The sequence below is a fragment of the Papio anubis genome, chromosome 1 (assembly GCF_008728515.1).
Source record: "Papio anubis isolate 15944 chromosome 1, Panubis1.0, whole genome shotgun sequence".
In the NCBI taxonomy this organism is placed as follows: domain Eukaryota; kingdom Metazoa; phylum Chordata; class Mammalia; order Primates; family Cercopithecidae; genus Papio; species Papio anubis.
In genome coordinates, this window is record NC_044976.1 from 47749001 (window position 1) to 47775460 (window position 26460).

Consider the following 26460-nt stretch of genomic DNA (forward strand, 5'->3'; position numbering starts at 1 on the left):
GACCATCCTAGCTAACACGGTGTAACCCCTGCCTCTATTAAAATACAAAAAATTAGCCGGGCATTATGGTGGGCACCTGTAGTCCCCTCTACTTGGGAGGCTGAGGCAGAAGAACAGCGTGGAACCGGGAAGCGGAGCTTGCAGTGAGCCCAGAATGCACCACTGCGCAGTCTGAAGTGACAGGGCAGACTCCCTCCCCAAAAAAAAATTCCAATTGGCCTTAGGATTTAGCCGTACCAAAAGCTCAGTTTCCCTCTGCTGTGCAACCAAAATAACATGGGGCCAGCTCTGTAGCAAGCCCTGTACTGGACACCAAAGGTAGAGAGATAAGTCAGACACAGTCTCTACTCTCTAGAGATTCACAGTCCAAAAGTGGTTCACTTAGAAAAGGAGTAAAAGGAGAAAGTTAGGTTGGGATAAGTTGATAGTGAATTGTAGCACTGAGCCTTTTAATAAGGTTCATGATACATCCAGCATCTGAAGAGCGTACATGTATGTGCATGTGGTTTTGTGCCCATGTACAAATGAATACTTCTCTGTGTGCTTACACTTGTACATGTAATAAAAGAGCAGATACTGGGAAAGTTATTAAAAGGAAAGCAAAGCAGTCAGATGATGCCAATGTGATAACAACAGAAAAATAAGGAGGGCCGTAAGACTCATTATTGACTCCTTTCATTCACCAGTTTATTCATTCAATCAACCAGAATGTATTGTGTACATCTACATGCAAGCTACTGGGTGAAGAATTCTGCACACATCCTACCTTAAATATTGAATTTATTTAAGTTTCTTTCTTGCCCGCTAGACTATAACTTTCTCAAAATCAGAGACCTTATGTATAGCAACATAGAAAATATCTGTGGAATTGAATTGATAGTGAAGAAATAGAAATCATCTTCTCTTGCATATCTTAGAATGCTCTGCTCAATATCCCATTCTTAAAAACGGAAAGGGCCACAACTGCAAAGAAACACACTACTTAGCTTTCTCCAGTGATAGCCAGAACAAAAGACTAAGGAACCATGCAGAGAAGGCATTACACAGGCTTCCAGTCAGGCGATTAATCACAGAGTTCCACCAGTTCCGAGGTGGGACTGCTTCACGCTGATACCACTTACCTTAACAAGGATAGGCTCTCCAGGTGGGGTGAAGCTAGAGAAGCTGCCAAATTGGCTTTGGTAAATTATTCTCACATTGGCACGGCTCACAGAATTCAGTTAACTGGAAGTTAATTTTCAGTAGGCAAACTCTGGCGTGAGCCAACTATGACATAAGCAAATTGGATTCCCTTGGATTATAGGGTCATCTCAGATATATGTTCCATTTCCTAGGGGATATAAGGGCTAGTGGTCACCAAGAATCATATTTGACTCTCCTATCTAGTTTACTGCAAGTCAATCCAGAGCCAGTAGTGTCTGAGCTACAGTAATGAAAGGTGCTCACTACAAAGAGAGCAATCAATCAGCTTGAGAACTAGATTCACATTAGTACTGGATTTACTGACTGGTTTCTAATAACTAGGCACCATGTTGAGTGTTTTGTTATCTTCTTCTATTTCTCAAGATAATTTTAAGTTTAAGGATGAGAAAACTGAGGCTCAGGGAGATTAAGTAGCTTGTCTGTCTTAGCTGGAAAGTAGAACTAGAAATGAAACCTAGGTCCATCTGTTAACAAAGTCCACACTCTTTCTTTTAAGTATCTTTTGGCAATGCAACAGCAGGCAAAAGCAATCTATTAGTGCCACACATTTTCAATTCATTCACATTTCCAGCCTTAATGCATACTGAGATCAGATGCAAAACACCAAAATCCTGAAAAATCAGTGTGTGCATAATATTTAAATAAATGTTTATGATAATGAAAGGATTAAGGTGCACAAATATATTAATATTTAGGGAAATTAGACAAAATTGATTTTGTCTACTGTAAGCAATATTGAATATTTAATGATCTTCTCTGTAATTATGCCTATTGGAGCTGCTATGGAAAGCAAGGGGAGTCTCTTCTCACACTATATCACATCTCTGGAGGTGGTTTGAACCATCACCCATGTCTTACTAGCAACAAATCTCTATATCCTTCCTTAATGTCTCTCCTGATCTTCCGATTTATAGGTTCTACCGCAGCTGGATGCTTTCGCCTGAAAGTTTCAGAATTTCTTGTGCAAAAATGGACACATTTCTTTCCCTCGCCTCAAACCTGCTTGTCCTTCAGTAACACTTATTCTTTCACCATCTCTGTGACCATCTTCTACTTTAGCCCCTAAACAAACAACTAAGAGTCTTCCCAAACTCTTTAGTCCCCCTTTTTCCCAATTACTAGGTCCTTCCTTAAATTCAAATTTCTATCTTTGAAATATGTACATGTCCTTTATAGTTGTCTTAGTCCATTTGTGATGCTATTAACAAAACATCATAAGCTAACTGGCTTATAAACAATAGCAAATTATTTCTCACAGTTGTGGAAGCCAGGAAGTCCAAGGTCAAAGTGAGGGCCGACTCAACATCTGGTGAGAGCCCTTTCCCTACTTATAGCTTTGCCCTCACATGGAGGAAGAGGCGGCTTCTGTTAGAAGAGCACTAATCCCATTCACCAAGGCTCCACCCAAATTACCTAATCACCTCCCCAAAGATCCCACTTCCTGTTACCATCACCTTGGTGAACAGATTTCAACACATGAATTTTGCAGAGATACAAACATTCAGACCATAGAATACTGCTTATCAAATTTTGTAATATTTATTTTGTTTTTATTTAAATAATATGTGTTCCCTCTATTAGACTTTCAGTTTTATAAGAACAAAATCTCTTTTTTCTCATCATTTCATCCTCTGCACCAACAATGATGTTGACACACAGTAGGCATTCAATTATAACATGTAGATAGGATGAACAAATCAATTTCTTCCTTGCTATCCCTGGTTCCACACACCTAATTTAGACTCGTAACATTTTTTTTTTCACCTGGGTTACAACAAATGTGTCCTAATTCATCCCTGATTCATCAAAAAAGTCATCTTCCATTCTTCTGCAAGAATAAGCTTTCTCGGGTGCATATCTGATCCCTGATCCTGTCCTTTTTTCCCCAAGAGCCCATTCAATCAAACAGCTTGCAAGTTGGTATACCCTCACCTTGTAATGAAAACCACTCTGTACTATAAAGTAAGAAGCCTTATGTCTATGTGCAGTAGACTTCTATAGCTTATTAGCATATTCTAAAATTTCTTACATCACAAACCCTCTTAGGAATCAGTTTTATGGTTTATGTAGAAATAATTTTAATACAATATCAGTATTTTCCTAGGTGCAAAACTGAGTTCTGATCTCATCATAAGACCCCTGACTTAGCTGCATGACATTAAACAATCACTCAGTATTCATGGCTGCGGTGCCATGAATTAGATTATTCTCTAATCTTCAGCCATACCTTTATTATGCTGGTAGCAGGAGCTTGGAGCTCCTGTTCAAGAGTCTCCTGTCTTCTGCAGTCTATGTTGTTGCAGATTACTCCCTGTTCCTTCCTTACATCCTACCCTTCTGGCACTCAAATACATGAGAAGCCCCAAATTGAAAGATCTCTATCCCGTGATATCCATAGCATCTTTTCATGTGGCATTTATTGTCTTACATTAGAACAGAGGAACATGTATCAGTCCTGTCTTCCTTAAAGCCTGAAAATTACATAAGCATAAGGGAAATATGTTATTAATCTTTATGTATATAAAATACTTAGTACAGAGAAGGTATTCAGTAAATATTTATTAAAGTCATACTATAAATATTTTGTGAACACTTGTTATTTGCCAGGCACTGTTCTAGGTGCTTAGGATACATCAATACACAAACTAAAGATTTCTAACTTTGTGAAACTTACATCTTAGCAGGAGAAGACTGGCAATAAGCAACAAATCTTAAAAGTAAATTATACATGTTTATTTGAATATGATAAGGCTATAACAAATGAAAAATGCAGCAGGGTAAGAGGGAGCAATAATGGTGAGGTGAACGTGCTTTGAAATTTTCGATAGGATGAGTAGGGTAGACGCCATTGAGGAGAAATAAGAGTAAAGTCAAAAGAGGTGAGGGAATTGCTATGTGAAAATCTGAGTTAGAAAATTTCCAGGCAAAGGGAACAGCCAGTGCAAAGGCCATAAGGCAGGATTGTGTCCAGCATGTTTGAGGAACAGCAGTGGTCAGTGAAACTGGATTGCTGTGAGCAAGAGGGAAAGTTGTAAGAGATGAGGTGAGTAGAGGTGTGCAATGACATGACTTGTGTTTTAAAAGATCACTCCACTGTAGAGAACAGACTGTGAATACAAGGGTAAAAGCAGGGGTCAGTTAGGAGGTCACTGAAGTAATTCAGAAGAAAGATGGTGGTGGCTCAGTTCAGTTCAACAACATTCACAGGGCATCTACAGTTTCTGGTTCTCTGAGGGTATAAAGATGGCAAAATTGTCTCCTCCTGAAGGAACTCACATACAGCAATATGTTCCTAACCTAATTTCCAGTCTCATAACCTACCACAGGACCCAAGCTCAGCTCATCTTCTCCATTCTCAGCACGCGGTATTACAGCCAGCCAAAATTGCTCATTATTTTCCAAACACACCATGCTGTCTCATGCCTTTGCAATACCCTTCCTGTTGCCAGGGATCCATTTCCCCAGCTTGCTAAACTCACAAATTGCAACTCTTTCTTCAAGACTCAACTCAAAGGCCAATTTCTCAGATAAGTTTTCCCTAACAACCTGTGAAGAATTGGCTGTGCACCTTCCTCTTTCTTTCCCTGGCATCCTGTGCATACCATGAACCACGGTGTATTATAAATAGATTCCTTTTAGATTGTAAGCCACAGATATATGATTTATTCGATGTCTACATCTAACAAAACTATTTGCCTTCATTAGCTCTTTACTAAACACAGAAAAGAAGTTAGAAAGGAAGAACATTTTTTAAAAAGAGTAAGGAAGGAAAGAACTAATACAAGTCATTTATGAAAGGTTGCCAACATGGTCTAGAAAAACTACCTGCACATGGTCCTGTTTAAAGAAACAACTGGGAGCAAGCAGGGTAAGAAGCACGCAGGTTCTCGGCATATTTCTCAGCAAATGTTCAGTTCCAGAAATAGCCTTGAAATTAGGGTAGATGACATGGTCAGTGGGAATCAGTCATCTGTAAAATTCTTCTGATCAGAAAAAAACATTTGCATTCCTTGATCAAATTCAAAAAAAGACTTGTCAGTATTTGACCTTCGAAGATTGCCTAAGCTGTAATGAGGACACAAATATGCTGAGCAGGACAAATGAGTAACCAGATCTGCTTTGGGAAGTGACTTGGCACTGGCTGGGGCTGGCTCTCATAGCACTAGGCCAACACCAGGGCTGGGAAGAGGCTGAGAGGCTCTGGAAAACTAACCATGCCTGGTGTGAAGGATAATGTCTAAACTAAAGGCACGTGTGTAGGGAAAGCAGCTGTCGTGCTGCAATGGGTGACTCACCCCACCTTATTTAACTTAATCTACTCGATTACACCAAAAGCTAGATATAATAATCTTTTATAGACAAAAAAATTGAGGCATAGAGATATTAAGCAACTTGTCAAGAGCCATACTGATACCAGGTAGAGCCTGTCTTCACACCTGGGTCTGTCTTCATATCTCTTTCAGTTCAGGACTGAAGCTACTCATGTATCTGCTCAGCTTAGGAGTATGGCTTTGGTCTGAGAGGAGACTCAAGTTCCAGACATGGTTCTGTCCACCTTGCTTCTATGCCTCTAGGCAGATCATTTCTCCTCTCTGAGCCTTGTTTTTATCATTTTTTTTATTGAGAGTTAGGGTCAGGTGATCATTAAGGTCTTTCCAAAGTCTGAAAATCTATATTTAGTAAGAATTTTAAGGATGCTACTTTCTTCTCTCCTTCCCCTTCCCCCTTACCATACACCCACAAGCCCTCTCAAGAAGCAGTGTATAAAGAATCTTTTTATACTATCCAGTTTGGAAAGAGAAGTTTAACAAAGGGTAGAGCCTCCAGAGACATTATCACTGTTGATTCACTCAGAACTACATATATCCTCCCCACATTTAGTGTCTTATCCACTTTGTTTTTGTCAGGAAAACTCACCCTCCACCTAGCAAAAGAGAGCTGCCTTTATCTTCCTCAATTCACTCTTTTTAAATCTATATTGGGGTTTCAGTTGCACTAAAGAACGCTATTCAGCATGTAATTGGAGGAAATATAATAGAAATATTGAAATAAAAATAATATTCTTCTTAATATATTCATTTTAATTGTTCCTTTTCTTCTCACTAGAGTGAGTGGGAGGTTATCCCTTCTATTTCAGTTACCTCTTCTTTCAATGACTGGGTACAAGAACTCTCCAGAGAGCACAGTATGAAAATCATCTAGAGTGGACAACCTCACTGTGCTCTGTGTGAGGAAATGGTGGCTCAGACAGGTTAAATTACTTACTCCTGGCTCATTCCATGAGTTAGTAGAAGACCCAGAGATAAAATATAAACTCAAGTCTATATTATCCCTATCACAGTACCCTATTTCTAGTTGAACATGTTTCTTTTTCTCAGGTCAAATTATTCATTTTGAAGGATTTATTGATTTATTGATTGATTGATTGAAATGGAGTCTCACTCTGTCACCCAGGCTGGAGTGCAGTGGCACAATATTGGCTCACTGCAACCTCCTCCTCCCAAGTACAAGTGATTCTTCTGCCTCAGCCTCCTGAGTAGCTGGGATTATAGGTGCCCACCACCATGCCTGGCTAATTTTTTTTTTTATATTAGAAGCAGGGTTTCACCATGTTGGCCAGGCTGGTCACAAACTCCTAACCTCAAGTGATCCACCTGCCTTGACCTCCCAAAGTGCTGGGATTATAGGTGTGAGCCACCACACCCAGCTCATTCTTAAGGATTTCTAGAGTTCTTCATTTTATTACATCTATGGCTATAAAGGGCTCCTCTTCATTTGTCTTCTTACCCCTCATTCAATTTCTGGGAAGTCTCAGATCCTTCTGGGATTTTTGACATTCTATAAAATATTTGTATGGTTTTGGGACATTTTTGTGGAGAGAGGGTAGTTAGGTGAAGTAATGTGGGTTTTCTTTTGTTGCTTTTTGTTTGGACATAATTCAAAATTCTCATGAATTTGGAAAAATTGTTCAGAGAGATCTTGTGTGCTCTTCACCATGGTTCCCCCAAAGTTTCTCCAAAGGCTGCATCTTTTATTAGTATAGTACAATATCAAACAAGGAAATTTACATTGGTACAATATGTGTGTATAGTTTTACGTAATTTTGTCACCTGTAACCACCACCACAATCAAAATACATAATTATTCCTTTACCAAAAAATCTCCCATATGCTACCCCTTTGTAGTTTGGTTGTGTCCCCACTCAAATCTCCTCTTGAATTGTAACTCCCACAATTCCCACATGCCATGGGAGAAACCCAGGGGGAGGTAATTGAATCATGGGGGTGAGCCTTTCCTGTGCTGTTTTCCTGATAGGGAATCATGAGATCTGATGGTTTTAAAAAATGGGAGTTTTTCACACCTGTAATCCCAGCACTTTGGGAGAATGAGGCGGGCAGATCACAAGGTCAGGAGATCAAGACCAACCTAGCTAACATGGTGAAACTCTGTCTCTACTAAAAATACAAAAAAAAAAAAAAAAAAATAGCTGGCCATGGTGGTGGGTGCCTGTAGTCCCAGCTACTCAGGAGGCTGAGACAGGAGAATAGCATGAACCCAGGAGGCGGAGCTTGCAGTGAGCCGAGATGGTGCCACTGCACTCCAGCCTGGGTGACAGAGTGAGACTCTGTATTAAAGAAAAAGAAAGAAAAAGAAAAAAAAAAAAATTGGGAGTTTCCCTGCACAAACTCTCTCTTTGCCTGCCACCATCCACGTAAGATATGACCTGCTCCTCTTTGTCTTCCTTCATGATTGTGAGGCCTCCCCAGGCATGTGGAGGCCTTTAAATCTCTTAAGTCATCAAATCTCTTTTTCTTCCCAGTCTTAGGTATGTCTTTATTAGCAGCATAAAAACAGACTAATAGAGTCACTCATCCCTTTTTTCCTCAATATTACATTTTATATATATAACCTATCACAGTCTACTGGTGTTGACATTTACCAGTTTGAGTGAGGTGAAGAAACCCTACCTCATTTTAAGTCCTTTTACCTTTCCACATGTAATTGTGTTAAATATTTCTTCTACATATACTGAGAACCATGTCAATGTTGTAATTTTTGCTTCAATATAAGGCATATTTAGAAAACACAGAAAAAAGGTCTATAGTATTTACCTACATTTGTATTCTTTTTGTTGTTGCTTCTTCCTGATATACCAAGAGTTCTTTTAAAATTTTCTTTCTGTTTCAAGAGCTTCCTTTATCCATTCTTTTAGAATAAGTCTGCTGGCAACAAATATCTTTAGTTTTATTTTATCTAGAATGCCTTGATCTCTCCTTCATTCTTAATGGATATTTTTGCTACATAAAAGGGTCCGGGTTGACCTTCTTTTCTTTTAGCATTTGAAAAACATTGTGCCACTTTACTCAGGCTTCAATAGTTTCTGATGTGAAGTCTGCTGTATTTCAGTTTTTTCCTATTGATAAGGTATCATTTTTATCTTATCATTTTCAAGATTCTTTCTTTGTCTTTAATTTTCACACATTTAATTATGACATTTCTTGGCATGGATTTTCTGTTTGAGGTTTGCCTGGTTTCTCAAATTTGTAGGTTTATGTGTTTTACAAAATTTGGGATGATTTCATCCATTTTAAACATATATTTTTAGTCTCACTCTCTCCTATCTTTCTGAAATTCCAATGGCATGAATGCTATAATCTTTTGTTAGCGTCCCATAGGTCTCTGAGGCTCTGTTCATTTTTCTTTTAAGACTGTTCTTTTCATTTTTGTTTACAGTGGGTAACTTCTATTGTTCCATATTCAAGTTCGCTTATTCTCTTCTCTGTCTTCTGTACTTGGCTATTGAGCCCATCCTTAAGTAGGTGGTGGAAAGTCACATTCCCCATGTGATCTGACACCATGAAGAGGAAGGAGGGAATTTCATTCACCCAGCAGAATGAAAGTCCTGTTTATTTTTTTCTGACACCACCTATTGGGGAGTGGGACGGTGGCAAAGACAAAAGTCTATGCTCCCCACTAGCCCTTTGTTGGTGAAAGTAGAAATGTGGATGCAGTTTCTTTTTTTTCCCCATTGTGTTTGGCTGGAGTAGGTGATCACTGTCTCACAATAATCTCTCATGCTAGACTGCCCTTTTTCTGGTCCTTTATTTAGTATGAAAATATTTTGGGGAACACCTTTTATTTTTCTGTACCTGTAGCATTTCCAGGTTGCCAGCTTCTCCAGCAACTATTTTGGCATACATGTGGCAAAAAGGAAACCCACAGAACTCACACAATACCATTTCTTAGGTCCTAAGGAACCTAAGTAGTCTGCCCTCTTCTCTCCACCTTTCAGAGTTTTCTATGTTTGTTTCATAAATGCTGTGCATAGTTTTAGCTGCACTCTAGAAATAGAGGGAAGTGTGTCTACTCCATCATGTCCCAGAACCAGAACGTAATATTTTACCTTTTCTTAATTGCAGAAATATGCATTTTTGAAAATTTGATTTTATGGCATTACATTAATGCCAATATTCTTAAGATACAAAATTTAAATGAAACAACCACAAAGATCATTTTATAGCTCTTAAAGTAACCATTTTTTTCAATGCCAATTTTTAATGCTGTCCAAATTACAATAAAACTGATGCAATGGAACAGAACAGAGTCCTCAGAAATAATACCACACATCTACAGCCATCTGATCTTTGACAAACCTGAGAAAAACAAGAAATGGGGAAAGGATTCCCTATTTAATAAATGGTGCTGGGAAAATTGGCTAGCCATAAGTAGAAAGCTGAAACTGGATCCCTTCCTTACTCCTTATACGAAAATTAATTCAAGATGGATTAGAGACTTAAATGTTAGACCTAATACCATAAAAATCCTAGAGGAAAACCTAGGTAGTACCATTCAGGACATAGGCATGGGCAAAGACTTCATGTCTAAAACACCAAAAGCAACGGCAGCAAAAGCTAAAATTGACAAATGGGATCTAATTAAACTAAAGAGCTTCTGCACAGCAAAGGAAACTACCATCAGAGTGAACAGGCAACCTACAGAATGGGAGAAAATTTTTGCAATCTACTCATCTGACAAAGGGCTAATATCCAGAACCTACAAAGAACTCAAACAAATTTACAAGAAAAAAACAAACAACCCCATCAAAAAGTGGGCAAAGGATATGAACAGACATTTCTCAAAAGAAGACATTCATACAGCCAACAGACATATGAAAAAATGCTCATCATCACTGGCCATCAGAGAAATGCAAATCAAAACCACAATGAGATACCATCTCACACCAGTTAGAATGGCGATCATTAAAAAGTCAGGAAACAACAGGTGCTGGAGAGGATGTGGAGAAATAGGAACACTTTTACACTGTTGGTGGGATTGTAAACTAGTTCAACCATTATGGAAAACAGTATGGCGATTCCTCAAGGATCTAGAACTAGATGTACCATATGACCCAGCCATCCCATTACTGGGGATATACCCAAAGGATTATAAATTATGCTGCTATAAAGACACATGCACACGTATGTTTATTGCAGCACTATTCACAATAGCAAAGACTTGGAATCAACCCAAATGTCCATCAGTGACAGATTGGATTAAGAAAATGTGGCACATATACACCATGGAATACTATGCAGCCATAAAAAAGGATGAGTTTGCGTCCTTTGTAGGGACATGGATGCAGCTGGAAACCATCATTCTTAGCAAACTATCACAAGAACAGAAAACCAAACACCGCATGTTCTCACTCATAGGTGGGAATTGAACAATGAGAACACTTGGACTCAGGAAGGGGAACATCACACACCGGGGCCTATCATGGGGAGGGGGGATTGCATTGGGCGTTATACCTGATGTAAATGACGAGTTGATGGGTGCAGCAGACCAACATGGCACAAGTATACATATGTAACAAACCTGCACGTTATGCACATGTACCCTACAACTTAAAGTATAATAATAATAAATAAATTAAAAAAAAACAAAAAACTGATGCAGTGATAGACCAATAGCAACATTTTAAATTAGTACAATATTTTTGGAAAACATGTATAACAGGAGTTTACAGACGTTAACCTTACAGTCTATCTCTTAGAAGCTGCTTGTAAAAAAACTTTTAAAAACCTAAAACCTATGTGGTATTTATTATCTATTATACTTTAGAAAAATATGGAAAATCTAAATACCCAGCAATAGGAATATGATACAGGAAATCATGATACATTAAAAAAGTAGAAATAATTATTATTCAAACATGGTGTGATTAACACTTAGAGAAAAATATTAAAATTTTTTTGATACAATGTCAAATGAAAAGATCAACATACAAATGAGTATATACATTTAGTTATTTCTGTGTTAAATGTGTGTAAGAAAAAAACTAAAAAGGAAAATGTAAAATTAAAAATAGTCATTAGGTTTAGTGGAAGATACTGAATTAATTAATTTATAAATAGATATTTATTGAATACCTGTTATGTACCAGGCATAGTTCTAGATGCCAGAAATATAGAAGTGTATACAAATGACAAAATTCCTTACCCCTATGGTGCTTACTTTGCAATAGAGGGGGAGCCAGGTAATAAAATAAATAATACATTATAGTTTGTTGGATGTTAATAAGTGCAATGTAAAAAATAAGACAGAAAAAGAGAATAGGTATGTGTGGAACAGAGGGTGTAATTTAATTTTAAATGTATGACTTTTTTAGCTGTGAGAAAAAATTAAGTATGACTTTGTTTTACAAAATATTAATTTATAAATTTATAATTTCTCAAGTGAAATATACATTTTTGTTTTTAATAATAGAGTAAAGCCCCCATTATTTCAGAAAAGACACCGTTAATTTCAAAATTTTAAAATTTTGACAGGAGCAAGGCTAAACATTACTACATTAAGACTTATAGAAAGTATGAATCTATTGCTATGTGTATATATCTCTATCACTGCATTTCATTCAAAGAATGTTAAAATTATGTTTACTTGCTGTCTATGCCATAAGCCTATATCTTTTTCATTTAATTTTGTAGCCAAATGTTTGAGAGAGCTGTCCATATTTATTGTCTCTATTTCTTCATACATTCTCCATCCTCCAACTCACTCCTTCATCCACACGCCCTGGCTTGAACTCCTACCACCCACCAGATCACTAAAAGTGCACTCACCAAAGCCTCTCAAGACCTCCATGTCACTACATGCTTTAATTATCTTTGACCTAGGTAGTAGTTGGCAATATTAGTCCCTCCACCCTGTTAAATACGACTTGCTCTTTGGCTTCCTGACACTACATTTTCTTTTCTTTTTTTCCTATCTCTGTGGTTAGTCCCTCTCATCCTCCTTTGTGGGTCTCTTATCCTCTACCTAGCCTTTAAATGTAGAGATTTCTCAGAGCCATATCCTAATCTCTCTTCACATGGCCTCGCTGAGAAATCACATCTTCTCCTACCATTCTGGTTATCACCTGTAGACAGATGACACCTTAATCTGTACTTCCATATTCCTCTCTTGAGTCTCTTACCAACATACCGTTCTGCCTACCTGACATCTCTGCTTGGATGTTTTCCAGGCAATTCTAGCTTAATGTTTCCCAGGCTAAACTCATCATCTCCCCTATCCAGCCAAATCTGCCTAAACTGTTTCTCCTCCTGTGGTCCCTACGTTCAGTAAATGATATCATCCCTTCTGTTGCTCATGCCAGAAAATCTGGGAACCATCCAGGACTCCTCCCTCTCTTTTACTCTCCACATCTAGTCAACCACAAACTTAAATTGATTCAATCTTCCATTATCCCTGAAAACCATCCACTGTTTTATCACTACTGTTACCACCCCAATCCATCATTAGCTGTAGCCTAAGTTATATTGCAAAAACACCCAAATACTTTTCATCCTCTCCAAAATATTCCCCATTCAGCAAGACTGATCTTTCTTAACTTTCAATCTGATCATGTCCTGCCCCCATTTAATCCTTTTAATTTATTTCCATTGTCATTATAATCAAGTCCTACTCTTTAGCTTGATTTTATAAGGCTCACCTCAATCATCTCTCCAATCACTTTCTCCTCAGAATGTAATGCTTCAGTAATGTTGGCCTTTTCTCATCAAAGATAAAATGTCCTCTCTCACTTTTTTGGCCTCCAAACACATTCTGTTTCAGCTCTCAGTATAGACAATACTTCCTAAGGAAGGTCTCTTATCATTGGTGTATATGAAGTCTTAAATGCTATGTAGCATTTAAATTATAACTGTTACTACGAAGTTCTCATTAAAACAGTTATCTACTAGAGTTACAGATTTAATGTTTAGCATAGTAGACTATATGGTACGAGACAATGAAACATCTCTCTTGTCACTGCTATGTTTTAATGCCTTGCATAGTTTCTGGTTCATTTTAACCACTCAGTAAGCATTTATTGATAAGCAGGAGGGAAGAAAGAGAGGAGGGAGAAAAAGAACAAATAATAGTCAGTCTTGGGTGAATTACAAGAAAGGAAAAAACCAGGAAATTTGTTTAATAACATGCTTCAGACTTTAAAAAGTATTTACACATTCATTTCACATTTGTTTCTTATAACAACACTGGGAGGAAGTATTATTATGTACTTTTTACAGCGAGAAAGCGGGCTAATGAAAGAGGTAGTATGTCTCATCATGTTTTTTCTTCCACCTGAAATCTCATTTCCTTAATTTTATTCACTTTCCATTCCTTGAGATATAGCTGAAATATCACCTGCTCCTTAGCATGTCTCCTTTTCTCGTCACGGCATTAATAGTATAATTTTCTTCATCTTCTGTAATCCCACTGCATGCTTTATGTGCTAATGATTCTTAGCACAATGTTCTCTACATTGTACCTATTTTTGTGTTTCATTTCAACCCCTAAAAAAGTAAAATCTTTAAAGAAAGAATCCTAATCATCCTGATATTAATCACCACAGGATCTAGCACAGAGTAGATGATCAATAAAAATATGTTAAATGGAGGCCATCTCTAAGATCTAGTCCAATCTTTTCGATCTACTATAATGAAAAAGCCAATTCAGTAAGTTATTTCAGATTATCCAAAGGCCACACAATAGCATGCTACTCCTTGCTTCTTTTTGTCTCCTTCTTCCAACATCCCCATGCATGGAATATGAGAGGAACAGTAAACTTGGACTTATGTGGTTTCTAGCTGGTGCTGACACTTACTAGTTACATAAATACTCCCAGCCTCAGTTTCTGCAGAGGTGAAGATACAGTTCCCAGTTGTCTCGCAATGCCAGTTCCTAGCAGTGTCTACCACATAGCAATGAACACTCTTAAGAAATATTAATGATTTATGAGTCTTGGACACTGTTAAGAAATATTAATAAGTTATGACCATCAGAAACCTGATGCTACAGAGCCCTAACCACAATCCTTAAGAAGTCTAATATGTAAATAAAATAGGAGTCAACTAAAACAGGCAGAAAACTTCTGAATCTTCCAGCTTCTCCAGTGAAGATGAAGCTCTTCACTGGAGCTTCATCTTTAGCTCCAATGAAGCTAGAATGAAATTCAGCTTCATTCTAGAAGCTGAATCTTCCAGCTGCTAGATGTCTCCTCAAGGCAGAACAGCCTTGAGTGGCCACACATTTATATAATGGTTTGCCAGTTGTATCTCATGTTGATTGGCTTTCTATAACTAATTAACTACCAGTCTATGCTAAGACTTGAAGGCCTTGGTACCTGTTACAGCCCCCTATAAGAGGTGAAGAAGAATGTTTGTTCACCCTGAAAAGGTGAAAAAAGGATGTTTTCCATATATATATATGTAAATACACATATATACACACACATACATACATGTATGTATAAATATATACACACACACATACGTATGTGTATATTCCAAATTTTATATATATATATATATAAAATATCCAGGAAATTTCAGATTTCTAGTGTTTATCCTGAAGTAGGAATTTTTCCATGACTTATTTGGAATATCAAAGGAGGTAATACCCAAGGAAAGTATTACAAACTTTTTTTGTTATAGTGTTTGCCTTGGTTTTGGGAAAGCTAGAATTAGAAAGACACTGGAGAAGATACTATAAATTTGAGATCTACAAGGTATTTTTCAGGTTTGAGTTAGGCCATTGCTGAGATTCCTAAATTAGGATAGACTCCTTGGAGCCAACAAAATCTAATATTCTGAAAGCCCATAGCCACTTCCTTATCAAACCCTGGGAATATTTATGATAATGGCTGCTGGGAGATAGGTTCAGGTGTAGGTAACCGACTCAAAGCATAAAAGAAACTCCTAGACACAGAGCACCAAGGTGGAAGAAAGAAAGGATGTTCAAAGAATGTAGCAAGGAGAATAACAATTATGATTTGCACAGATTAGTTAATAAAAATTCTAAACATAAAATTCCCTTTTGGAACAGATCTTTTATAGCATATTCATCCTGTATCCCAATATCTAGAACAGTGCATAGCACATGAAGGTGCTCAATGAAGTCCTATGAAGTTAAAAAAAAACTAAACATCTAGCTTGAGGACAGGAAACTCTGAAGCAATGTAAGTTGCTTTGTATCCAAGTTCTGGGGATGGCAAGGTAAAAAATAGGAGATATTACATATACAAACAATGTGATGTGTTATGGTACCTTATGCCTAAGTGGCTTAATAAACTACAACAAACTCAATTCTGAAACTTTAGGCTTGTTCAAACCATTAGAGGAGTCCAATGACTGGACAATGGCTGCTGCTGAGTGCCTGCCAATATTGCGTAAGAGCACCAACTTAATTCTAAAGCATCATAATCCAAATGCAAGGACCCATTATTTCAAAATCTTGTCAGGAGCCCTAGCAGAGAAGACACAACACAGTTCATGAGAAAAAAGAAGCAAAGTGAAATAATTAAGGCTTATGCATCTTCAAAAGCACAAAAAAGAACTCCAGAACTTAACACTTGGAAAAAATGGATGGTGATTATTGTTGCTGTACAAGATCCCAACACAGAATACGGAAAAAGATACACAATGTCATTTTGAAGGCCCTCATGAGCAAATCAACAGTGATGTCCTTTTACTTGCAAGGTTTAAAGTAATCATCTATATATATGCCTATTAAAAGAGAAATGATTTCTAGTATTATCTACTTGGGTTGGAACCAGAGACTCAAAGCAAAGGCCTATCCCTTGCCCAGAAAGACTGAGAGAAGGAGCAGCAGATTAGTTGATTTGACACAGGAAAGCAAAAAATCATGCCCAAGGAGATATTTTTACCTTTCATAAACAGTTTTTATTATTGTCATCAAATGCCTCTACCTTTATAAACCTGAGCTTCTCAGCCCAACATTTATAGAAAATTGCCAAGTATCATTTGGAGATAAAAGCACAATTCAATATTTATGAATTGCTAGTTTTCTATAAATATAGACATTCGGAGACTATCTTCTCACTAGTCATTAATATTTGAACAGAGATCAAAGCTATAACAATATTAACAATTCCTTGCATTTGTATAGGGTTTTATATAATACTATTAATGATAGATGCCATTTGTTGAGCACTTAGTAAGTGCCAGGCACTTTGCGTATAAATTCTCATAACAAATTCAGTTCATTTTAACAGGCATTCACTTAACACCTACTGTGTGATAGATGAATAGATTAATAATACTAGGTTTTTGTCTTTGAAGTCTTTCATTTTGTTGTACTCAATCAATGTTTGTTGAATGAATAAATGAATGAATGAATTGGTTGAAAAGGTATTATGGGGTAACATAAATAACACAAGGCACTCTCTTACTCTTTATGGTCTTAATAAAGTACTTAACTTTTCCTTGCCTCAATTTTTTCATCTGTAATATACGGATATTTAAAAGTTCCATTGCAAAAATGTGGAAATAGTAACAACAAATATAAAGCATCTGACCCAGATGGCTTTGTAGTAAGTGGGGTAGTTATCATTACTAGTATTATTAATATTATTACTATTATTATTACAATTATTAACCAATCCTATCCAACTCCCCTCCTCCTCACTATAGCAATGGTACAAATAGAACTTTAAAATACACACACACAAAACACAAAAACCATGCAAAGCAAGAGAAAGCTACTGAACTGTAGTTCCTAATGTCCTCCTAGGTTATTATACATAATCTATGCTTAGGCTAGGAAAAGAAAAGAACCAACTTTATTTATGTTTCCAAAGATACCAAGATAAAAGCCAAACAGGACAGGAAGCTTACCAAATAACTGACTGTCTTTTCTCATAGTTGAATGCTGATCATTCCAAGCATAGGACCATATTTCCAACATTCTCAAGAACAGTACCCAAAGAATGGCCATACAGAAACCCATCCTCATTCTTCTCAGTGACAGTAAGTCTGATCCCCCGCTGTACAGCAGATAAACTTGAGCTCTGGGTAAAATTTTCTTTTTTAAAAGAATTATTTTTATTTTTTGGGGGGTCCATTAGTAGGTGCGTATACGTATGGGGTCTGGGACCAATTTTCTAACCAGGAAGGAGTCTCATTCTGTAGATCACTTACCATTTTGGTCTGCTGGTAGATTTCACCATAGGGGCCATCCCATCTCTATAGAGACTCTTGGTTTTACTGAAGTTAACAATGTTGAAAATGACCCTCTGAAAAAGAAAGAGGGAGAAGTTCATCTTAAGACTATGCAATACAAATTGCAACTTCCTGATAATTAACACAGGAAAGAAGAAACAGGGTTAAAGGCAGCCATATGGACTAGCAGCCAACTGTATAGTGAGAATACACAGTGCTCATGAGAATGTAATGTGTTTGTGCCAGCTGAGCATAGTAATTATGCATTAGCTCTGGAACCTGGAAACTTGAATTTTAGTACCAACTCTACTGCTTTTGAGTTGTGTGGCCTTGCCAAGCTACTAAACATCTGTTTCAGTATCCTGATCTGAAAAATGGGAATAATAACAGTACCTACTTCATAGGACTCTGATGAGAATTAAATTAATATATGTACAGTATTTGGAACCATACTTGGTACACAATGAATGTCATATAAGTTTTAGTTACTATTAACTGTACCCTTTCTCTTGACTGACCTAGAATTTACATAGAAATAAATCATATTATCATCGGGGTAAGAGTAGTACATTTAAAGTTCAAAAACACTAAAAATAGTAACTAAGAACAAAATTGCAATTAAAAAATTCTACAACTACTTGAAACCCCTTTGACTAGAACTGGAGGATATATATCCTCTTCTGTACCCTCTTTGTTATTTTCTTCTAGGGGTCGGGGTACTAGGCTCAACTCTAATCTTAGTATACGTTTATAGCGCCATAGGTACTTGGGTAAATCTCTCCCCATCTCTGGGTCTTATCTTTAAAATGAGTGATTATGACATTCTAGATGCCTTTCCAAGAGGATAGTATAATTTTAAAAGATTGGATCTTTGTTTTAGCAAACAACTTTGTGGTAAGAGGGGCGGGAAGATTGTGAAAGAGAAGAGAAATGTGATAAAAAGACACTTGAAACCACTGAAATAGTCCAAAGGAGAGATGATGAGAGCTACAGGTAGAGCAGCCAGAATACCTCGAGAGAAGAAAAGATTTCAAGAGGTTACCACAGGTTAGCCTTTCTATCCAGGGACAGTGAAAAAACCAAAAACATAAAAATTCATGTATCATTTTATTCAACAAATATTTATTGTGTGAGGTATTATATAGTATCAAGTGACAGTAATTTTATATACTTTTTTAAACATTGGAAATATTCTCCTATAACCATAAAAAATAAATATGAACATCTTTATTTAATAAATGTAGAAACTATGGCTCAGAGAGGTTACCTAACTTGATTGAATTCATACTAGTAGATGACAGAATTGATATTTGAATTCAGGGGATAAACTGATAAGATGTCTATGATTTTTACTCTTGAGTTAATCACTAAGATTCCAAAATTCCATAAACCTAAACAAGTCTATTTTCCAGGGGCAAAAAATAAATGTAATGGTAATTATTCAAGTCTTTAAAATTTTGTTTTGTTAAAAAAGAGAAAATCAAAACTATTTCCTCTGACCTCATGTTTAGGACTATAATAAAATGCTTTGTCCCATGAAATAAGCTTTGAGGGATAACTTGTGTTTTCCTTTCTCCCAGAGACCCAGCCATTTACCCCATCTCTAGGCATTTTGGTTTCAGGCCTCTCTTCTATCATTAAATTAAGTCATCGAGAATGTCCAAGGCTGTTCCATTATTAATAACCTAGACCTGCCTTTTGTCAATTCTATTACTTCACTCAGGGTCTTGGCTAGTATCTGATTTAAGAAAATCAATATTAAGGGGACAAATGGCCTTTGAACCTCAGAGGGCATAATCCCTCCCCCCCCACTTCTTTTTTCTGAGATTCCGGTTATCAGATCCATTTCCAGTGAACCTGGAAGCCATACTGCACTTTCAGGATCTAGATTATTGATAAATACAGAGAGAAAGCTAATAAAGCAATGATGTAAACATGTGAAGCTGGAATAAAGAAATGAGAAAGTGAAACATACACTGATCATTACTGTGTGCCCAGGAAATTTCCCAGGTATTTTAAATATGCTATATTATTTTCTTAATCCATTTATAAATAAAAGTTGTTTATTTTAGCCCAGTTTTAGATGTGAGGAAATTGACACTTAAACAAAGTGGCTTGTCCTCCAAAAATTCCCAACCTATTGGTAGAGCTAGGACTTAAATCTTAGGTGTTTTGACCATAAAGATCATACCTTGTCTATAATATTACATGGAAACAGTAACATCATTTCTTACCATTCCCTGTTCAAGTATTTTTTATGTTTTCCAGCCATTTAGCAACATCGCTTGTGGTAGAGAGATTCAAAAGTATATGAAAGCAGACAGTACAGGAAACACTGAATTTCCATATTTTATACTTAATCATTAGTTTTTACTCAAAATGAATAAGAAGACGTGGCATCCATAAGATAATGGTAACCACAACAATAATAATAACAATTTCTGAGCACACACTATGTACCATAATCTGAGTTAAGCACTTCATTCACATTAGAACAATGTTTTATATATTAGAATAACCTAGTTGTAAATTAGAATCACTCGTATAGGTTTTAAAATGACAGATGCTTGGGCCCCACCCTAGAGAGTGATATTTGATGCATTATCTCATTTCTTTTGAGGATAATGAACTTTTTGAGACAGGAACTATTTGTCACCACTTATTTACAGATGAGGGAGTGGTAATGTGATTAAGCAAACTAAAACCATATAACTAATAAGTAGCAGAGCTAGTATTTAAACCAAGTCTGTTGCCTCAGAAGAATAAGATTACAGACTTTTTAGCCAGATACACTTGGGATTGAATCCCAGTTTCACGTTCTGTGAGTTTAGGAAAGGTAATTGTTCTTTTTTTTTTTTTTTGGACATTGATTGTTTACATCCAAGATCGAGATGGTGACAGTATCCTACTACAGTTGTTTTAAGAATCTATAAGATTATATAAGTAAATCACCTGGCATATTGTATCTATATCTAAACAGTTGTTCAGTATTTATTGAGCCTTTCCCTTCTCATCAATAAAGCCAGATCTTTGGGTACGTTACAATGTCTATCTTTCTTTAGATTAAAATTTTAACCTGAGCTTCTTGTTTCAGTAATATGGTGCTCTATCAGAGCTCTGCAAATAGTGACCACAGTACACTGTTAGTCTAAGAGTAGGTATAACCTTCAAGGCAGTCATATGTGAGGAATGGAGTACATCCCATCCTGACCAAGGGGCTTATGGTGCTACTGAAAATGTGCAAGTTCCATTTCAGGTATAGGCCAAAGAGTGGTCCAATGTGGGTAAAGGTATCGTGAACAGCCTGCATGCAGTCCTCAAGAGAGGCCTTGATTCTCTGTCTTGTCATATATGCAATACTTTTGTCAAATCATAACTACATTTCCCATTTAATATTGTTCACGTTAGTTGCAGGGACTATTCTAATGGGATTACAACAAGCTAAAAAAAGCTTGTGCACAGCAATGAAAACTATGAACAAAATGAAGAGACAACCTCCAGAATGGGAGAAAATATCTGTAGACTATCCATCCTACAAGGGATTAATAAACTGAATATATAAGGAACTCAAACAACTCGATAGCAAACAAAAAAATTAAAAATGGGAAAAAGACATGAATAGACATTTCTCAAAAGAAGACATACAAATGGACAGTAGGTATATGAAAAAATTATCAACATCATTAATCATCAAAAAATGCAAATCAAAACCACAACGAGATATCATCTCACCACAATTAGAATGGCTATTACCAAAAAGACAAAAAATAAAATACGTCGGTGAGGATGTATAAAAAAAGGAACACTCATATATTGTTGGTAAGAATGGAAAGTAGTACAGGCATTACAGAACACTGTATGCAAGTTCCTCAAAATACTAAAAAAAGAACTGCCATGTGATTTAGAAATCCCACCACTGGGCATATATCCAAAGGAAAGGAAATCAGTACATCAAAGAGGTATCTGCAGTCCCATATTTATTGCAACATTATTTACAATAGTCAAGATATGAAATCAACCTAAGTGTGGATCAATGGATGAATGGATAAAAAATGGAACATTATTCAAAAATACATACACAATAAAATGTTATTCAGGAAAGGAATGAAATCCTGTCATTTGCAGCAACGTGAATGAAACTGGAGGTTACAACATTAAGTGAAACAATCCGGGCATAGAAAGACAAATATTGCATATTTTCACTTAGATGTGGGAGCTAAAAAAGTAGATTTCATAGAGGTAGAGAATAGAATGCTGATTACCAGAGGCTGGTAAAGAAGTTGGAGGATTAAGAGAAGTTAATTAATGGGTACAAAAATACAGATGGATAGAAGGAATAAGTTTTAGTATTTGATAGTACAGTAGGAAAATTATAGTTAATGACAATTTGTTATATATTTTAAAATAGCTAGAATAGAATTACTATGTTCCTAACACAGCGAAAAGATAAATGTTTGAGGGAGAGGGCAAGATGGCCGACTAGACTCAAACAAGTGGAATGGCTCCCATGGAGGGACTAAGATGACTGGTAGGCTTTAAACAGATCTTCAGAGGGGGCACTGAGAGTGGATGGAGGAAAGACACAGAAGCTGGGCTGAAGGGGGAAAGAGCTGGGAACCCTGAGCAGGTTACCACACACAAGAACTAATTTTTTTTTTTTTTTTGAGATGAAGTCTCATTCTGTTGCCAGACTGGAGAGCAGTGGCACAATCTCAGCTCACTGCAACCTCCACCTCCCGGGTTCAAGCAATTCTCCTGCCTCAGCCTCCTGAGTAGCTGGGACTACAGGTGTGTGCCACTACACTTCGCTAATTTTTGTATTTTTAGTAGAGACAAGGTTTCATCATGTTGGCCAGGATGGTCTCGATCTCTTGACCTCATGATCTGCCCACATTGGCCTACCAAAGTGCTGGAATTATAGGCATTGAGCCACTGCGACTGGCACAGAACTCATTTTTTGAACCATAACAGCTCTGGGGCAATGGAGTTGCCCACTTTCGCAACCAGCCTCTAGAACTCTGGCAGGAGGAGAACCCTCAACCACCATGCACAATTGAGGTGGCAGGGAGAGCTGCTTTGAGAAGTGATAGAAGTAGCAAGCCAGCTGATGTGGAGCTCACAGGGTTTGGTGCAGGACCATCTCTAGTGGAGCGCAGCCAGGGACCACCTCTAGGCTTGACTTGGTCCCACAAGAGACTTTATCGCTAGGGGAACTGTTGGTCCTGATCTTTGCAGAACAATCTTCCATATCAGATGGGGCTGGTCCAACCTGAGCACCCTTTTGTCTGCTGGCCATTCCTGGGTCCCTGGCCATTCCTGGGTTCCCAGTCTGGCCATGTCTGCTTACAGGACAGTCTTGGTTTCCCTGGGGCCGCAAACCATATCTTCTGTGTGAGCAGACCATGTCTGACTGGTGAAGAGCTCCAGTGAGGCAGCTTCAATGGACATGCACCAGCTGCACACTCTTTCCTCATACTGCAGCTTCCCCTTGGCCCACGGCAACTCCCCACATCACTTTGCAGGTGTGTGGATGCATGGATGGATTTTGTTTTACTTGCCCTTCCACACACATAAGTGCAGTATGCTCCCTCTCCCTTGCTAATAGCGATTGCAAATGGGGGCTTGGTGGGCACAGAGCCAGCAAATTCCACCCCTGCCAGTGCCCCACCCTTGCAGTAAGACTGCTCAGAGCACAGTGGATCCTCTTACACCATTAGCAATTTCTCTTGCTTGAGGGGCACAGAGAAGGCACCCAGACCTGCGCCAGCCCCAGAACCCCATCCCCAGGCCAACACCACCTCCAGTGCAACCATGCACAGTCTCCAGCAGGGGCCCTGCCTCCTCACAAACTTCATTGTCTTGCTACTGTAGTGAATGCCTGCAGGGAAGCAGGCACCCCTGCATCTGCCAGCACTCCACTGCAGCTGCTGCACCTCAGTTCCCCCAGAACAGTGAACTCCAAAGCTTGAGCAGCTAGAGAACAAAGTTTGGGCCTGATACAAGTCCCTCAGAGTTAGAGCACACAGTCCAGGATTTGGCAGCTGAGTGTTGGCTCTCTAAAATCTACCAGAAACGAAGCCAGTTGGCTAGATCCGCCTTATACCACAAGCCCTCAAGGTCATCAAACAGGATAAAAAAAAATCCAAAGGTCAACAACCTCAAAGACTGCAGGCCACAAAGATGAGAAAAATCAGTGCAATAACACTGAAAACTCAAAAAGCCAGTGTGTCTTCTTTCCTCCAAATGACCACATCGCCTTTCCAGCAAGCATTCAAAACTGGACTGAGATGGTTGAAATGACAGAAATAGCATTCAGAATATGGATAAGAATGAAGTTCATTGAGCTACAGGAGTACACTGAAACCCAACAAAAGGAAAATAAAAATCACAGTAAAATAATGCAGGAGCTGACAGACAAAAATAATCAGTATAGAAAACAACATAACTAACCTGATACAGCAGAAAAACACACTACAAGAATTTCATAATGCAATTGCAAGTATTAACAGCAGAATAGACCAAGCAGAGGAAGGAATCTCAGAACCTGAAGACTGGCTTTCTCAAATAAGACAGGCAGACAAGAATAGGGAAAAAAGAATGAAAATAAATAAATAAAACCTCCAAGAAACATGGGATTATGTAAAGACATCAAATCTACAACTGACTGGTTGTCCCTGAAAAAGATAGGGAGAATGGAACCAACTTGGAAAAATTATTTTAGGATATCATCAATGAGAACTTCCCCAACTTATCTAGAGAGACCAACATTCAAATTCAAGAAAAGTAGAGAACTCCAGTAAGATACTTCACAAGAAGATAATCCCAAGACACATAGTCATCAGATTCTCCAAGGTTAAAATGAAAGAAAAAATGTTAAAGGCAGCTAGAGAGAAAGGTCAGATAACCTACAAATGGAAGCCCATCAGACTAACAGCAGAACTCTCAGCTGAAATCCTACAAGACAAAAGAGATTTAAGGCCAATATTCAACATTATTAAATAAAAGAAATTTCAACCCAGAATTTCATATCTGACCACATTAAGCTTATAAGTGAAAAAGAAATAATATCCTTTTCAGACAAACAAATGCTGAGGAAATTTGGTACCACCTGCCTTATGAGAGCTCCTGAAGGAAGCACTAAATATGGAAAGAAAAAACTATTACTAGCCATGACAAAAACACACTAAAGTACACAGGCCAGTGACACTATCAAACAACCACATAAACAAGTCCACAAAATAACCACCTAACATCATGATAGCAGGATCAAATCCACACAGATCAACACTAACTTTAAATGTAAATGAGCTAAAAGCCCCAATTAAAAGACACAGAGTGGCAAACTGGATAAAGAACCAAAACCCAGTGGTATGCTGTGTTCAAGAGACCCATCTTACAAGCAATGACATACGAAGGCTCAAAATAAAGAAATGGACAAAAATCTACCAAGCAAGCAAACAAACAAACAAACAAAAAAACAGAAAAAAGCAGAGGTTGCAATCCTAGTTTCTGAGAAAACAGACTTTAAACCAGCAAAGGCCAAAATGACAAAGAAGGGCATTACATATGGTAAAAGGTTCAATTCAACAAGAAGATCTAACTATCCTGAACGTATATGCACCCAACACAGGAGCACTCAGATTCATAAAGCAAGTCTCAGAGGCCTTCAGAGAGACTTAGACTCCCACAAAATAATAGTGAGAGACTTTAACACCCCACTGACAATATTAGATAGATCACCTAGACAGAAAATTAACAAAGATATTCAAGACCTAAACTCAGCACTGGATCAAATGGACATGATAGATTCCTACAGAACTCTCCACCCCAAAACAATGTGATATACATTCTTTTCATTGCCACATAGCTCATACTCTAAAATTGATCACATAATTGGAAGTAAAATTCTCCTCAGCAAATACAAAATAACTGAAATAATAACAGTCTCAAAGACCACAGTGCAATCAAAGTTGAAATCAAGACTAAGAAATTCAATCGAAACCATACAATTACATGGAAATTGAATAATCTTATCCTGAATGACTTTTGGGTAAATATCGAAGTTAAGGCAAAAGCCAAGAAGTTCTTTGAAATTAATGAGAACAAAGATATAACTTACCAGAATCTTTGGGACACAGCTAAGACAGTGTTAAGAGAGAAATTTATGGCACTAAATGCCCACATCAAAAAGTTAGAAAAATCTCAAGTAAACAACATAATATCACAACTAAAAAAGAACTAGAGAACTAAGAGCAAACAAATCTCAAAGCTAGCAGAAGACAAGAAATAACCCAAATCAGAGCTGAACTGAAGGAGGTTGAGACACAAAAACCCAAAAGATCAATGAATCCAGGAGCCACTTAAAAAAAAATAAAATAAAATGGACTGCTAGCTAGACTAATAAAGAAAAAAAGAGAAGATTCAAATAAACATAATAAAAAATGATGAGGAGTATATACCACTTACCCCACATAAATACAAACAACCATCAAAGACTATTATGAATACCCCTATGCACATAAGCTAGGAAATCTAGAGGAAATGGATAAATTCCTGGACACACATACCCTCCCAAGGCCAAACCAGGAAGAAATTAAATCCCTGAATAGACCAATAACGAGTTCTAAAATTGAGGCAGTAATACATAGCCTACCAACCAAAAAAAGCTGAGGACCAGATGGATTCACAGCTGAATTCCAGCAGATATACAAAGAAGATCTGTTACCATTCCTACTGAAACTATTCCAAAAAATTG

At 37.5% G+C, this 26460-nt stretch overlaps 1 protein-coding gene across 8 annotated transcripts in view; it reads right to left on the minus strand.

Annotated features, from left to right (window-relative positions):
- AGBL4 (ATP/GTP binding protein like 4) overlaps nt 1–26460 on the minus strand; it is a 1449848-nt gene that overhangs the window by 717176 nt on the left and 706212 nt on the right. For all 8 annotated transcript variants that reach the window (XM_017955920.3, XM_017956149.3, XM_017956028.3 and 5 more), the window contains one exon: nt 17685–17779. In XM_017955920.3, the coding sequence (XP_017811409.1) occupies nt 17685–17779 (95 nt within the window). The remainder of the gene's footprint in view (nt 1–17684; nt 17780–26460) is intronic.